This window comes from Eleutherodactylus coqui, chromosome 8, assembly GCF_035609145.1.
Source record: "Eleutherodactylus coqui strain aEleCoq1 chromosome 8, aEleCoq1.hap1, whole genome shotgun sequence".
Taxonomy (NCBI): domain Eukaryota; kingdom Metazoa; phylum Chordata; class Amphibia; order Anura; family Eleutherodactylidae; genus Eleutherodactylus; species Eleutherodactylus coqui.
This window is the reverse complement of record NC_089844.1, coordinates 12,563,113-12,580,809: the sequence shown is the minus strand read 5'-3', so window position 1 is coordinate 12,580,809 and position 17,697 is coordinate 12,563,113. Positions and strand designations below refer to the sequence as shown.

The 17,697-nt window shown below is 46.5% G+C and overlaps 1 protein-coding gene across 1 annotated transcript in view; it reads right to left on the bottom strand.

Moving 5' to 3' along the window:
- KYNU (kynureninase) overlaps positions 1-15,209 on the bottom strand; it is a 137,213-nt gene extending 122,004 nt beyond the window's left edge. The window contains exons 1-3 of the mRNA XM_066577332.1: positions 15,141-15,209; positions 8,326-8,538; positions 3,849-3,969 (exon numbers count right to left, since the gene is read on the bottom strand). Coding sequence (XP_066433429.1) covers positions 3,849-3,969; positions 8,326-8,494 — 290 coding nt within the window. The 5' untranslated portion in view covers positions 8,495-8,538; positions 15,141-15,209. The remainder of the gene's footprint in view (positions 1-3,848; positions 3,970-8,325; positions 8,539-15,140) is intronic.
- Positions 15,210-17,697: the final 2,488 nt, after the last annotated feature.

Sequence of the window (17,697 nt, the reverse complement as noted above, 5' to 3'; positions counted from 1 at the left end):
ACAAGATGGTGCCACTGCACACACAGCGAGAGTTACCAGGAATGTTTGAGGCAAACGTTTCCTGAACGGCTTATCTCTCTGAGGGGTGATCTTAACTGGCCGGCACGCTCACCAGACTTAGCCCCATGCGATTTTTTCCTTTGGCGTTACCTGACGTCTAAGGTGTATTGCAACCGTCCCAACACCCTGGAAGACCTAAGGAACAATATTGACGCTGAGATTGCCAGAATACCAGTCGACATGCTTGAAAGAGTGCATGAGAACTTCAGAAAACGTATGCAGCGGTGTGTGGACAGCGAAGGTCAACATTTGCCAGATACAATATTTATAACCAAATAATTTGTAAATTCCACTACTGTTCAATGTAAATAAAATATAAAATAAAGTTTTTACAAGTTCATTATTTTTTTATTTCACTCCCAAATTAGCAAATTACCGCGCTCCACCCTGTACGAGCGGCTGCTAAGTCTTTGGATTTGTGTTCTTTTTTTGTTTCTATGGTAACGAATGTTATATCACATGAAAGCCTTATGTGTCTAATATATGTGTTTGTAGCTTATGGCAGCAGTGATCTCGGCACGCGGGAAAACAAAATGGCGGAGTCTGAGGCAATATTCACAGCAAATGAGAGCAGAGGAGTGATAAAATTCTTGTTTCTGCAAGTAAAGTCCGCAAAGGATATTCATGGTGATATGTTGCAGACATCGGGGGATCAATACCCTTCATATTCTACAGTTATGGACTGGGTTGCCAAATTTAAAACGGGCCACTTCAGCACCAATGATGAGGAACGTCCTGGACGACCGAGAGAGGTGGTTGTTCTGGAGATCGTCGATGCTGCGCACAACCTCATACCGGAGAATCGGCCAATTTTAGCTAAAGGAATAGCAGACATCATGAACTTGAACGAGTTTGTGTCATTACCCATGAAGAAGCGATCTGCAAAGTGGGTCCCCAAATGTTTGACAACAGATCAGAAAACCATGCGAGTGACAACTTCCCGGTCAGTTTGTCAGCGTTTCCGGACTGATAAGAACTTCCTGGATGGACCGGTCACTATGGATGAGACCTGGATTTGTATGACCCTGAAACCAAGGAGCAGTCAGAGTGGAGGCCCAGTGGTTCTCAGCCAATAAGGTGATGGCGTCTGTGTTCTGGGATAAGGAGGGCGTGCTGCTAGTGGGCGACCTTCACAATGGTTCCACCATCAATGCAAGGTATTACATTGGACTTTTGGACCAATTGAAGGCAGCTCTGAAGGCCAAAAGGTGCGGCAAGCTGTCCAAAGGCATCCTGCAAGACAACGCGTCCACTCACACTGCCAAGGGACCACGGCAAAACTGGTGGAGCTAGGCTTCCAGCTGGTTGAGCACCCACCTTATTCACCAGATCTCGCTCCCTCCGACTATCATCTGTTTCCAAACCTGAAGAAACACCTCAAGGGGACCAAATGTCACACCATTTCTGATGCCATGGCTGCTACAGATGACTGGTTTGAGGCACAACCGAAATCCTTCTTTTTGCAAGGCTTACAGAACTTGGAATCCCGATGTAAGAAGTGTGTTGGCATCAGTGGAGAGTATGAGGAAGAAATGAAAAGTTTCATCTTCCTATCTCGTTTCTTTCTGGGTAAAGCCAAAGACTTATCAGCAGCCCCTCATAGATGAGTTGGTGTAAGTTTATGCATTTAGCATTTACTAGGTATTACTTATCTATTGGGTCTAGTATGTCTTATTCTTTTCCTTTACTCTTATCAGCAGTAATTACAGAATATGAGGCTTTTATTCGGTTTCTCCCCCAAGAGCTGTCCTTCACTCATTACACATTAATAGGTGATACTTTTCCTATTGCACCATGTGATCATTTCCACCCGGTAGCGGAATATGACAAATGATAATGTGACTTATAATGAGCGCTGTCTTTCACCTCTGCTGTTCCTGTTACTCCTCTCAGTATTAGACATTTAATTACTATGTAGCGCAGCGATTGCTGGAGGAGGGGGAGGGGGGTCTCTAAGTGCTGGTAATGGGTTTAGGCACTTCAGGATTCTGATGGCTTGAATCGTCCTCGCACCCTTTGTACGTAAATTCTGCCTTCAGTTCCAGGAATGCATTTGATCATCTGTTGTGACCTTGTCAAGGGAGGATTCCGGAGAGATGTTACATATTTGTGATGTTGAAGGCGATTCTATCAGTGATACACGGGAAATAATAGAGATTTGTAACAATGCAGCGTTATTACAATATGTCTTACAAATATGACTGACATTAAAGGAAGTTGTCACCTACGTTTTGGCGAAGTAACCTAATATACTATGTGCTGGCTTAACCCTTTCCAATCCAATTTTGAATTCAGGGTTTCCTAAAAGGCTTTCTCTTTTTGCTGTTATACAAATCTGCTGGCTAAAGCCAGTGTGTCTGCTCCAGAGAGGCTTTGACAGCAGAGTGGCTGGGGATAGACGGTAAGAATACCCTGTCGGATGTCTTCTGACATTGAAGCTTGTACAGCTCCAATCAGAATGTAGGAAGAAAGTTTATTGGAAAGGGTTAAGGAATCCACTGCTATCTTTTTCCAAACTGTCTCCCATGCAAAAATATTGTCTGTAGTGACCCAGTACATCATCCTGGTCCCCTCCATAAATGTCATACATGTTTGCCTTATGTGGATGCATTGTGCAAACCTGTCTTGTTATTTCCAGTATGTGTGCTCCACAGCTGGAGCGCTAGAAGGGTTAAGTGTTTAATAAAATCCAAAGCCAACATGTAAATGTATCAAGTTTGTCATGTCATGTGGTATGAGAGAGGATATAGATATGGGTGATTGCGAACGGGAAAAGACAGTCCATGTCTTCAGGACTTTGGTGATACAGGAGGTCCGGGTACATGGGGGCACCTCCAGCCCTCATGTACTGAAGCATGGAGGAGAAGAAGAGGTTTCCTGTGCTGCTATGGATGGATGCTGAATGGAGTGAGCCCCAGAGACACAAAGTTTGTTCTGTTGTGCAAGGCCCAGTGCAAAGATTCTATTTGCTTATCTGCTTTTCCTACATGGCTGTCTGAAGTCTGGATCCCCGTGCAGAGGTACACCCTTTATGTCTGTCATACCCATGCATTTCCAGGGCTGAGTGGAGGTACACTTATTATCACACGTAGAGTTTATGCTGAGCTCTGACCGATCCCAGAGACCTGTGGTACGAAGAACTGTCTGTGGCTGCATTTTTACTCGCCGAGGGTTATGCCGGCATATGCAGAAACAGTGGGGTCATTCGTGACAAGTGTCTCCCGGTAATACGGGTTGGCGGGCATCCCTATCCTAGGGGTGTCCAGGGTAGGCCACGGCGCTACTCTGGCCTTGGCTGCGGGTGTCCCTCCACGATGGAGCATGGTTAGTGCCACCGTGACAAGTCAGCACTATACCTTCCCAGCTCTCCACGTATATCAGGTGTCTGGGGTCTCCCTATGGGACGCCGTTGGACCGCCCATGGGACGATCCGGGACTAATTAGCAAATGGTGGGTGAGCAACTTATTGGGTGATATCTTTGAATGGAGACAGTTTGGAAAAAGATAAAGTTAACGCTGGGTTCCTTGTAACGTCGCACACTTAACAGTAAATTGGCTTACGAGGTGACTGACTAACAAAATATTTTATAGAATTGTATCTCATTCTAAGTATATTGTAGAGACCCCGAATGCAGGAATGTAGCAACAGGTCTGCGGGCTCGTATGTATCGGAGGGCCTGTGCCTTGTCTCTCCAATGATCAAGAATATTGAATGTTTGTAAAAATGGTTTACGGTAATCATTGAAAATGGAGCTTAATTATAAATATCATGTGAAATCAATACGCACATTTTTGCCCACTTGTCCAGCTCTTCATCCAGATAGAGTTTAACATTTTTCGGTAAAAGCCCAAGAGAATTCCCGCATAAGTAAACACAGTCGTCGTCTTCATTAACGAGAGATTTATCAGCTGGAATAAACGGAAAGAGACATAAAGTAAAGACCGCGTAATGCTGGAAGCGCTCGTCATACTGTAGTGTCATAGTGCGCCTCCACCGGCGACGTCCGCCGGCCTGGCAGGCAGCAAATGGAAAGTCTACAGCTTGTATACTTTGTATCTCTGTTGTCTCTTGTGTCACTTTGTTTTCTGCACTAAACAATTTGCTGAGTCACGGAAACCATCAGCAGGAAGGCCATCTGCTGCTGACGGAGCTGATTAAGGCTTTCTTATTCTAATTACAGCGGGATTAACTCGTTACATCCAGAATCTCATCATCAGTAACATGAAGACAAACCTCCCAACTTCGAGCACTGAAGACAAAATCCTACGTCCCATGGACATTTCCTTAATGTTAGGCCACGCTCCTTTTATTCTACGCCGCACCCTTTGTGTCACCACACACACACACACACTTTGCCCAATATTAACCCTTTTCACAGTCACAATGTCTCCACATGCCCTCTGCATTGCAATAATGCCCCCCTCCATAATTTTGCCCACACTCAGTAACACCCCCCACATGCCCCGTGCATAATAATATTGCTCCTTCAGGCCTTAGTCAGACGGGCGTTTTTTCGCACGATTTGCGCATGCATCCGGCGATTTTATAAAACCATTGCTTTGCAATGGTATCGGACACATGAGCGCTTTTTATGCGCTCGTCCGATAAATTATAGAACAGAAATCGCAGATCGCACCTATCTGCGATCTGTGATTCCTGTTCTCTTCTCTATATGCGCTCAATGGGGCCGGCGGCAGCAGCGCCGACCCCATTGAGAACATATAGAAGACAAATCATTCTTCTCTGCCACAGCTGTAACAGCTGTGACAGAAGAACGATGTTTGCCCATTGAATTCAATGGAGCCGGCAATACAGCCGCTCCATTGAAAGCAATGGGCTGCCGGTGTGCGCGGGGTGAATTGTCGGGAAGGGCTTAAATATATAAGCCCTTCCCTGCAATTCATCCTAAAATGTGTTAAAATAAAAAAAAATTGTGTACTCACCTTTCCGCTGCAGCCGGAGTCCAGCCGCGGCCGCTGTCAGTTCTCCTGAACTGCTTCTCGGCACTATTTAGCCGGTGGGGCTTTAAAATCCCCGCCTGCTGAATGATCTGCCTCTGATTGGTCACAACCCTTATATATTTAAGCCCTTCCCGACAATTCATCCCGGGCTCGCCCGCAGCGCATTGCTTTAAATGGAGTCGGCTCTATTGCCGTCTCCATTGAATGCAATGCGCTGGACAGCTCCGGCCCGTTTCTAATGAAACGCGGCTAGGAGCAGATTTTCGGGCGATTTGCGGGCGACTTGCGCGCACCGGTCACGCGATTTGCGGATGCGCATCCGTCATGCGATCCGCAAATAGCGTGAAAAAACAGCCGTGTGACTAAGGCCTCAGTAAAATAAAAAACACCCCGATCACGTGATCGCTGCTGCTAATCCCTGGCCTCAGTGTTGGCATATGATCAAGCTACCTGGAAATGAGTGGGGACTGGAGCAATGCAGACTAGAGTGGCTGGAAAACAAAAGTAACACGGATCATAGACGTCATGTTATTAAATGCCCTGATTGGAGCCTGGGGTTCCCAAACAGCCTCCTCAATGAGATTGCAAGCTGTCATTCAGTTGCAATGGCTGCCGTGCATTTCTGTCTATTAGGACAAGCATGTGGCCCGTCTTAATAGAATGCCAGCAGATATACCATATACTGCAATACTGAATGCTGAAAGAGATCAAACAATCACAAGTTCAAGTCCCCTGTGGGGAATAAAAAAAAAAAAAAAAAAGAATTAAAAACAAAGTTTATTATAAATAAAAAAAAATGGATGCTAGAAAGTAAAACACCCCTTTGCTGCATTCAAAATATATTTGGTACTGTTGCATCCATAACAGTCCGATCTGTCAAAATAACACATTTATTCTGCACGGTGGGGAACCTGTTCGTACCTCCAAACAATCGGGCATTTAAATGCAGCTGTCAAAACACAGTGGTATTCAAAGGGTTAATCCGAGTCAGCACTGATTGCGGTTGTTGCGGGCATTTGCCTGCTATCACAGATGGCACCTGGGTTGTATGGAGTGGGAATCCTCGCTGGTCTCCAGTCACTTCCTAAAACTGATCATGTGATCAGCTGCGGGGACAGGGAACCAATTGGTGAGTATACCAATTCTTTTATTTTACTGCATTGGGGCCTCAAAGGATAGTGACTTATTACTGTGGGGGCCACATGAGGGATGGCTAATTACTGTGGGGACCACAGGAAGAATGGGTAATTACCATGGAGGCCCACTTGGGGACTCCTATATACCATAAGTGACAAATGGGGGCCACTTAGTTTATGTGGAGGCCATTAGTTCTGTGACCATGTCGTGTAGTATAATTAATTTCTGGGAGCACAGAGTGTTGTACAATTTCATACAGGGGGCACAGTGTGTAGTATAGTTAATTTAGGGGGGCATGGTATGTATAATTTTTTTCTGGGGGTATGGCGTGTAGTATAATTAATTGCTGGGGTCACATGGTGGATTATTTCTGGGGTCACAGTGTATATTGTAATTCATCTCTGGGGCACAGTGAGTGGCCATATTTTCAGGTAACGGTGCTATCATCTTGAGAGGAACCAAATACATCTAAGTCATAGACGTTGCAGACTTAAGAATTAGCTGGAGAAGACAAGAAGGTCTGGAACAGACAGAGAAGAAAAGGAAGCAGAGTGGAGGATATCACCTGTGAGTCGCTCAGTATCATTGGGTATTCTGTCTGATTGTGTGACACCAATGTTGGGTTCACATGTAAAGTCCAAAGCATTCTAATTTGATGCACTACACCTCTCAGAATGTCCTTACCTTTGATAAGGTCACGCTGGGAGGTGTAGTTCCACATAGTAAAACCTTCTATGGCGCATGATGGATTGCCAATATTGCTTTGGTTTAAGAAGTATATAAAAGAATTATTGGCAACCCAAGTATGCAACATGACGACCGCATCGTCTTTCATTCTCTCTCATTTTTACTCTCCTTTTGTGTTCTCACTCCTGTTCTCACATTCTTTTTCCTGCTCTAGGTTATCCACGCCCTCTAAGTTAGCTCCGCCCTCAAAATGCTTTATTAGAGCCCCCTCTAGCAGAGAATTAGAACATCTTTCCCCTTCAGGTGATAAAATCGTTCTGCAGGAATATCGACCCCCGGGGACAGGAAGCTCTTGTAGTTGCCGCAGATTAGATGGAGGTGCTGACATATTCTAACCGGCTAACATCGATTCATGCTGCTTGCGCCAAATTCTGACCTCCCATCAGCACGGAGCAACAGGAATCTGCACCCATCTGACCAGGAGATGTTTCTCCGCTGCTCAGTGATACAAGTTTTGCGCTCTTTTGCCCGCTGGAGTCTCGTCTTTCTGTTTCTCTTAGACACAATGGTGCTGGAACTGGTCGTCTGCTGCTATATCCTATCTGTGAGGAGGAACGGCGAGTTGTGCGTTCGGACACGTTAGTTGGAGCTCCAGCGTTGTATTTGGCTGACTGTGCAGCTTGTTGGTCACAGGGATTCCCAACATCCTCCTTCGACCCCTTTCAGTGAGGAGTTATTTCCCTCCTCAGTATGCCCTTTTGCTGAGAAGACCCCATGCATTTGGCAGTGAATCTTGGCCCCGGCTAGTCTAGCACCGATGACCGGCCTCGTTGGAAGTCGCTCCGATCGCTGGATTTTCCCATCTAATGTGGATTCACTCAGAATCTGATCCACTGAAAACTTGTCACGTGATTTTATGCCGCACTCCGGGGTCACGGGGGGGAATTACCATCCAGGGAAGAGCCAACCCCTGAATTCCTGATGTCCTTACTATATTGGGCCATCAGTGTGTGTACCTAGGTTGGCAAGAAGAAGCGGCTGGGGATGCGAAGTGAGGGGGGGGGGGGGGTAACACTGGTTTATGTCTGCTGGATCAATCTTCACACGGTTTGTTTTTCAGTCTGTGATCAGAGACACATTACCCTGCACAGGAGCTGCGTACACAAATGGTAAACAATTTGTAACCAAGACTATTTGCAGAGCTGCCCTGTTTTCTACATCAGATGCAGAGCAGCAATACAAAATGTTGTGACAAAAGTTAACCTATAAAGTGCTGGACTGTCCGCACTCCATTATATTCCAAGTGTAACACTGAACGCCCGTCTCGGTGGTCCAGGGACATTATTTCCTCCCCTGGCCGACTCTGCTTTGTTTTACTGAAATATGGTTCTGTCTAGAGGTTACTTCTGATTATATTTCACGCTATTAATAAAAAGATGTAGAATTGAAGCCAAAAGGCTAAAAAACATAATGTCTTACTTGCTGGCAAATCCATAATCTTTGGAATATGAAAACATTGTCTGAGGTGCTTCAATTCATCTTCATTGTCTAAGTAGAGAGCGAGGTCCTCGTCCAGCACGCTGCATCCCAGCCGAGACGCTGCGCTCTCCAACCTCGTTAGCGGTGACATATGACTCGATGTATTCATGATGATGGAGGTGACAAGACTGACGAGGACTGCGCAGACCTGACCTGAAACACAGAAACACCCACATCATCCTTAGTACATCATAAATAGCAAATATAGTCCCTCAGCAGGGTATACAATAGCTATAGATACATTGAGCGGACCCTTTATTAGACCCCCGACGCTCTCACAATTGGCGCTTCCCTGTACGGTGAGTCTCCCCGTGACCCCGGAGCATAAAATCACGTGACAAGTTTTCAGTGGATCAGTTTGAGTGTGAATCCATTAGATGGAAAAATCCAGCGATCGGAGTGACTTCCAATGAGGCCGGTCATCGGTGCCAGACTAGCCGGGGCTAGGATTTCATTACCAACCGGGTTTTTTTGTGTAACGGTGTGGAGAGTATACCGAGAATGCCAGGATCAAGGAAAAATATAGAGCAAAAGGGGATCCTGTGGACGGAAACAACTCGCCCCTCAAAGGGGTCAGAGGAGGATGTCAGTGTTACATTCATGCTGGACTGCTAACAAAACCGTGAGATGACTTGGTACTGGAGCAGTCAGGACTGACATGTTTGCTTGCTACACAGGGGGGCTACATGTAGGAGCAGACAAATGAGAGGTAATGATTAAAGCGGGGCACTCTGAGCCCCTCAGACAGAACCAACCTTGCAGCGGAGCACCCGTCCCAAAAAGGACAACCCCACTACTTCCACAAGGACAGGTCCAAGTTCAGAGGGGAAGCAGAGTACAGAAAACCAGGGACAAATAGAGTCTGACAAATAAAAGCCGAGAACACAGAAAGCAAGACAAAAACAGGAGCCAGATAGCCAGGAGACCAGAGCAAACTACATGGTCAGGAACACTGAACTATAACCAGCAACTCGCAGCCAGGAGAGGGGGATTATATAGGGAGCGGGGAGAAGCTGATTGGCTGACAGAACTTTGCATCACAGAAGGGAAAATAAAAAATTAAAAACAATCACAGAAAATGGCCGTTACTTACTGAGTGAGGAGTGCATATAGATGCATCCTCTCACCATGCAGGTAGCTGACTACCAAATGGAGGAGCCAATAACACCTGTGCAGGACACCGATAAGACACCCACTCACACTGCCTCCTGATAATGAGGGGGGGGGGGGTGGATGCTTGGTGTACACTCCCACACATAGTGGATACAGGGTGCCAGACCATTCTGATATATGTGGTTCACCATGCAGACTAGCAACCTATTAATGGCGCCATGATAATTCGGCGGGTTGCCCTGCAGTTCCATCAGTGAACCACATTGGTACTGCCACTCTGGCCTCCCCCTGGAGTCTTAATGCCACACTGCATGTGAATGATAGATAATAAATGCAAGGCATTGGTTGGATGTTGGCCAAGATACATGAGCCCACTAACCACATCACGGTTCCTTGCGTTGTAGTGGGTCCCTACACTAATAAATACATCACAGAAGGGGAAATTAAAAATTAAAAACAATCACATAAAATGGCCATTACATGTCAGGACTGACATGTTTGCTTGCTACACAGGGGGGCTACATGTAGGAGCAGACAGAAATGAGAGGTAATGATTAAAGTGGGGCACTCTGAACCCCTCAGACAGAACCAACCTTGCAGCGGAGCACCCGTCCCAAAAGGGACGACCTCACTGCTTCCAAGAGGACAGGTCCAAGGTCAGAGGGGAAGCAGAGTACCGAAAACCAGGGACAAATAGAGACTGACAAATAAAAGCCAAGAACACAGAAAGCAAGACAAACACAGGAGCCAGATAGCCAGGAGACCAGAGCAAACTACATGGTCAGGAACACTGAAATATAACCAGCAACTCCCGGCCAAGAAGAGCTGGATTATATAGGGAGCGGGGAGAAGCTGATTGGCTGACAGAACTGTCAATCACCAGCCACTACCTCAGCTGACAGCTGCAGGGCTAATTAACCTGAACTAGTCAGGACAAGAGATATTAACCCTAGCTAGTCAGGATAGAACCCACAGTAGCAAAGGTGTGCTGGCAGAGACTTGACAGAGTGCTGGCTGTAACGTGACAGTCAGGAATCGCTCTGATAAACAGGCGCTGTACAGTAAGGAGCAGCCGACTACAACGCTGGAGCTCCAACTAACGTGTCCGAACCCACAACTCGCCGTTCCTCCGCACGGATGATATAACAGCAGACGACCAGTTCCAGCGCCATTGTGTCTAAGAGAAACAGAAAGGTGAAACTCCAGCGGGCAAAAGAGCGCAAAACTTGTATCACTGAGCAGCGGAAAAACATCTCCTGGTCAGATGGAGCCAGGTGTCTGTTGCTGATGGGGGGGGGGGGGGGGCAGAATTTGGCATAAGCAACATGAATCGCTGACCCCTTCCTGTCAGCCAGTCAGAACATGTCAGCACTGCCATCTAATCTGCAGCGACTACAAGACGCTTCCTGTCCGCAGGGGCCGATATTCCTGCAGAACAATTTAATCACCAATGGGATCTACAGCATGATTAACTGCTGCAGTTCTGAAGGCCAAAGGAGTCCAACACTACTAAATGGGGGGTAATAAAGGGGCGTTCAATGTAGGGTTTGATTAATTTACCTAAAGGGCTTGTCTAGAGCCCCTATAGAGATGCCCCTTAATGTACTTAAAGGGGTTGTCCCGAGGCAGCAAGTGGGTCTATACACTTCTGTATGGCCATAATAATGCACTTTGTAATATACATTGTGCATTAATTATGAGCCATACAGAAGTTATAAAAAGTTTTATACTTACCTGCTCCGTTGCTGGCGTCCTCGTCTCCATGGTGCCGACTAATTTTTGGCCTCCGATGGCCAAATTAGCCGCGCTTGCGCAGTCCGGGTCTTCAGCAGTCTTCTATGGAGCCGCTCGTGCCAGAGAGCGGCTCCGTGTAGCTCCGCCCCGTCACGTGCCGATTCCAGCCAATCAGGAGGCTGGAATCGGCAGTGGACCGCACAGAAGAGCTGCGGTCCACGAAGACAGAGGATCCCGGCGGCCATCTTCAGCAGGTGAGTATGAAGACGCCGGACCGCCGGGATTCAGGTAAGCGCTGTGCGGGTGGTTTTTTTAACCCCTGCATCGGGGTTGTCTCGCGCCGAACGGGGGGGGGGGTTTAAAAAAAAAAAAAACCCGTTTCGGCGCGGGACATCTCCTTTAATATAGGGGTGCTCCCTGCTTAGAACCCCCTCTGTGACAGCTCTATATGTGCAGCTCCAGCTCCGTAGGATCCCGCCTGTCCGTGTGCACAACTATCCCCTATTACCAGATTATTCTTCCTCAGTGAAGGTGCAGTCTCATAGTATATAAGGCAACAGCAATGCATGGGATTCCCTTATTGCATTTGTATAGAACCGTCAAAGGTAAAGAGAACGCCTCACCCATCAATTTTTACACAAATCCAGTATATTAGAAGTCGCTGTACGGTACAGCAAGCAGGGAGGCGATGTCAGGCTGGTGACCTCCGGCTGATATGCTGCAAGCAGTACTGAGTGAACCCAACCATCTGAACCCAGTTTCAAGTTGAACTAAACTAAAACTTTGGTTTGCTGCAAACCTGAACCCCAGGCAGATGGTGGTTCCTGTGGCTCGGCTCAGTGGTTAGCACCGTTACCTTGTTTAGGGGGTTTCCGGGACAGAATTTTTTTTTTTAATTAATACAAATGGAATACTCACCTATTCCAGCTGCTCCCTGACCAGCATTGCAGCCCTGATGTCCACAGCATGGAACCCGGAAGAAGCAGAGGGCGGTCATGTGACTTCCATTGTGCAGCGGCGATTGTTCCATGGCCACTGAAGCTTGTGAGTGGCTGAGTGGTTGTGTATACAATGTATGGCACGTGACCGCCTGCCGGCGCTTTCAGGTTCCGTGCGCCAGGGCACCGGGGCTGCAGCGCTGGATGGGGAGCCGTCAGGATAAGCAAGGATTCAATTTCTTAAAAAAAAAAAAGTTGAGCTGGCTGAAAATGTAAGTCTCAGAAAAGCCTTATAAGGGCTCCGGCACACTTGAGTTTTTCTTGCACGTTTTTTTGACGCGATTGTCAATGGGACTTTCTAATGTTAAAAACACATCGCACAAAATTTGCAAAGCACCAACTTGCGATGCGCTTTTAACATTAGAAAGTCCCATTGACAATTGCATTAAGAAAATGCAGCGATATCGCAGAGTTAAAAAAAACGCAAGTGGGTGTGAGCCCTCAGACGGAGAAAATTGTGCGAGATTCTTGAAGTGCAAGATGCACACATCTCATGTGATTATGAGCCCCATTCTTTTGATCATCGCGGTATGGGAAAACAATGGCGGCATGTCCTGTGTTTGGGCGTTCCTTGAAGTGATGCGAGGTGTTTTGATACAAAAACGCCTCGCATCTGCGGGGAAATCACACATTCCCAAGTGCGATATCAGGCCGAGTTTCACAGTGCCAGATATCCCGCTTGCCCATGTGAAATTAGCCTTAGGTTCAGATCAAAGCAAACTTTTGCAGAAATTCGAGGAACCAACCGGACCATGCTTTGTCAAATGTTTGCACATCTCTATACACAAATATCTGATCTGTAGGATACTGAATTACAAAAAAAAACTAAGAAAAAACAGTTCCGCCCCCAAATGAGCTTGTCATTTTGCTTCAAAACCCGTCCTGCAGTTCCATCCCAGCAGATATGTAAGTGATGAGAGTTGTAGTGATTAGATGAACGGTCTTGTCACCGGAGGCCCTAAAAGGCTCTCAGAGGCTCATTGTGTGTAGTGGCCTCTTCTTCCGCTTGTGTAGAGCTTGTTGACCACTAGACGCCTCTACGACGCAGAGAAGAGATTTCACCCCGTTACCAGAGGGGGGCGCATTATTGGGATGTGAGAAGCTGGATGGTCGTATCAATGAATTGTCCCCCACCGGGCTGTTCTGTCCAGACTGCTAGGAGGTGTTGGGACCAGTGAATGAGGGCACACAAGGTGATCGGGCTCAGGACACCCCCCACAGACCACCAGTAGAGAGGAGCGTCTGACCAGACTGCAAGTAGGTGTTGAGACCAGTGGATGTGTGAGAGCACACAAGGTGACCGGGCTCAGGACGCCGCCTACTGACCACCAGAGAAGACCGTCTGACCAGACTGCTAGTGGGTGTTAGGACCAGTGGATGTGTGAGGGCACATAAAGTGACCGGGCTCAGGGCGCCCCCTACAGACCACCAGTAAAGTGGAGCATCTGACCAGACTGTTAGGAGGTGTTGAGACCAGTGGATGTGTGAGGACACACAAGGCGACCGGGCTCAGGATGTCCCCTACAGACCAATAGAAGAGAGGAGTGTCTGAGAAGCAAGAGCAGCTCCAACTACCCAGTTGCCAGATTTACCGCCAATAGAACATGTATGGGACCATGAGGCCCTCCAACCTCCACAGGCTATGAGTTTGCAAGATCTGGAGGCTTAGTTACAGCAAATGTGGAGCGACATGTGACAGGATACTATATAGAACCTGTATGCCTCCATGCCCGGCTGTATCGCGTCTTGCATCCGAGCTATGGGTGGTACAACAGGGTACTAGAGCCTCCATGCCCCCATATCACATCTCGTATCCAAGCTAGAGGTACTACAACAGGGTACTGGAGCCTCCATGCCTGCCTGTATCACATCTTGTATCCAAGCTAGAGGAAGTGCAACAGGGTACTAGAGCCTCCATGCCCCCATATCACATCCTGTATCCAAGCTAGAGGTGCTACAACAGGGTACTAGAGCCTCCATGCCTGCCAGTATCACATCTAGTATCCAAGCTAGATGCTGTACAACAGGGTACTAGAGCCTCCATGCCCGCCAGTATCACATCTTGTATCCAAGCTAGAGGCGGTACAACAGGGTACTGGGACCTCCATGCCCTCTGTGTCACATCTTGTATCCAAGCTAGAGGTGGTACAACAGGGTACTGGAGCCTCCATGCCTGCCCGTATCACATCTTGTATCCAAGCTAGAGGCGGTACAACAGGGTACTGGAGCCTTCATGCCCGCCCGTATCACATCTTGTATCCAAGCTTGAGGCAGTGCAACAGGGTGCTAGAGCCTCCATGCTTGCCCGTTTCATATCTTGTATCTAAGCTAGAGGCGATACAACAGGGTACTGGGGCCTCAATGCCCCCTGTATCACATCTTGTATCCAAGCTGGAGAAGGTACAACAGGGTACTAGAGCCTCCATGCCCACCCGTATCACATCTTGTATCCAAGCTAGAGGCGGTTCAACAGGGTACTAGGGCTTCCATGCCCCTTGTATCACATCTTGTATCCAAGCTAGAGGAGGTACAACAGGGTACTAGAGGCTCTATGCGCCCATATCACATCTTGTATCCAAGCTAGAGGCGGTACAACAGGGTACTAGAGCCTCCCTATAAGGGCTCAGATCTGCACAATAAAGGGTCCTTTTGCTCTGATATTGTAATCACTTACTTATATCAACTTTACAATCACACAGAGAAAGTTTCGTCCATCCAACAACTTCTAAAGGAGGGATATTACTGACAATGAGTGTATTTGCCTTCTTCCTCCTGACCCTAAATGTTCTACATAATAAGGTAGAAAATACTATCAGGCTGCTCTACACTGGATACATGAACACACATAAGTATAGATACTCAGTAACAACTTCCTCAGACACATAGTAGCCATTCTCATTCAGTACATACCTGAGTCACAAGCAGAAGTGTAACGGAGCTCACAATGCAGAACTACAAGTCATCTCTTCCTGCTCTCACCATTCCTACTGCATAAACTTTGTAGCACTGACTATCTGTATCACACCCCCTTCATCAGCAAATACCTGCCTGATATCAAAGGTCATCGGACTCAGAGCAAAAAGAGGCACATGGGAATCTGCAAATGTGGAAATACTTGTTTTGCACCGTCAAATTTTATGGGAAAAACAAAAGTTAAAGTACAAGTAGAACTCCAGGGGGCTCTGTGCAGTGTGAAAACTCTAGACATCTGGACCCCAATGATCTGGATTACCTGCTAATAATCCTACCATATCTGCAAATCACCACATGACCTGGTAGATCATTAAGGTTTGGACATTCTGGGCCTTAAAGGGGTTTTGCAGTTAAATACTAATGATGGCCTATCTTCAGGATAGATCATCAATAGCTGATCGGCTAAGGTCCGCTGCTCTCGATCCTGACCAATCAGCTGTGCGGGCGTATGCTGTCCGCGACGCAAATACACAGAGGTTGGAGCGGACCTCCATGTTGTGGCTGGCGCTTGTAACTGCAGGCTGGGGTCCCATTGAAATCATATGATAGGTCATCATTAGTATTTAACTGAAAAACCCCTTTAACCCTTTCCTGCCACAGGGCGTAAGTGTACATCCTGGCAGAGGGGTATGTAAAGCAAAGGGCATACACTTACGCCCTGTGTATAATGCCAGATCAGAAGAGATCCCTCATATCCTGCAGCGGGAGCTGGCCGTCACCGATAGCCAGCTTCTTGCTGCAACAGCAGGAGTGCATCGGGACAGCTACCCCCGGAGTTAACCCATGACATGCCGCGATCTAGGCAGCTTGCTACATGTAAAGGGCTCACATAATTGGACCCCCGTGATGTAATCGTGGAGGGTCGACGGGTTGTCATGGCAACAGGATGCCAGATACAGATACTCTGCTTTGCGATTGCCTATGATCGGTAATACAAACGATAAGACATTGCAGGACAGAAGTCCTGCAATGCTTTATCATAGTGATCATAGCAGTTATGGTACAAATCCACAACAGGGGCATAAAAAAATGTAAAAAAAAGTTAAAAAATTGTGTAAAAAGGAAAAAAAAATCTTTGTGCTTTCCCCCCTATTAGTATAAAAAAAATAATAAAATCCCACATATTTGACATCGTTATATCCGTAACCACCAGTGCAACAAATTGAACACACTTTTAATCCTGCACAAAAACTGAGACATATTGCTTATTTTTTTCATTTTGCCTCCCAAAAAAACGCAATAAAAGTGATCAAAAAACGTATGTACCCCAAAATGGTAACCATACAAACTACAGCTCGTCACACAAAAAAACAAGCCCCCACAGAGCTCCATCCATGGAAAAATAAAAAAGTTATAGGACTTTAAATGTGGCGATTTAGAGAAAAAAATAATTGACAAATAAAAGTGGAAAAACCGACTCACAGAAAAAACGTTTTGTGTCATTTATACTGCATGATTAACGCTGTAAAAAAAGGCAGAATTGACGCGTTTTCTCTCCTTGCTATCATAAAAAAATAAAAGTCTTACTTTTAGTCAATGTACTCAAAAACGACACCAATAAGAACTGCAGTGCGGAACGCAGAAAACAAGCCCTCCTACGGCCATATCGACGGAAAAATATAAAAAAGCTATGGCTTTTGAAAAGTGGAGATGAAAATCCCCCGAAATTGTTGCGACCTCAACACCAAAATAGGCCATGTCCTTAAGGGGTTAAAGGGGTTTCATTAAGCTAACTTACCAGAGGATAGGCGATAACTAGCAGATCAGTCAAGCTCCAACCACGATGATCTCCACAGGTCGGGAGTACAGAGGGCCAAAGCAGCAATTATACTTAGATTTAAGTTGTAGAACTTTTTCACAATAAAAGCACGTTTTACGGAAGTCAATTTTGTGACCCGGAATTTTAAAATAACTTTTTTTTTATTTCTGTCTCCATAGCAACATGAGAACAGTTGTTTTTTTCTGTTTGGTAGAGCTGTAGGTCAATCTACTGTAAGACAAAGAGCTATGTCATGGCGTATGAAAGCATGACCAAATACTTATGCACTAAACAAGGCAGATGGGAGTATCAATAAGTACGAGGTATTGGTTACATTGTGGCCAAAACACATAAGCTCACAAGGCCCCCGTCAAGGGCCGTCGTTATCTGTTAAGTTCCTCCACTAGTAAGACGACTAAACTACATAAAAGGGAACCCTGCCTACAAGTAGAGTGATCATCCCAATAATGACAACCGCACACAGGAACCCAGGACACCTGTCTCACCCTAGATAGGAATAAGCAGAAACACCAACATAGCACATAATACAAACCGACCAACAGACACTGTATAAGGCATTGATCACAACACCTTTCTGTAGGTGTGCAGACACACTGAACAAGTTAGCTCTTGTTCACACCAGGTGTCCGAACACCTATAGACAGGGGAATCCCACCCAGAACCTCATACACCAAAACAGACATAGTTTAAATGTTCACCAACATAAGGGGCAGA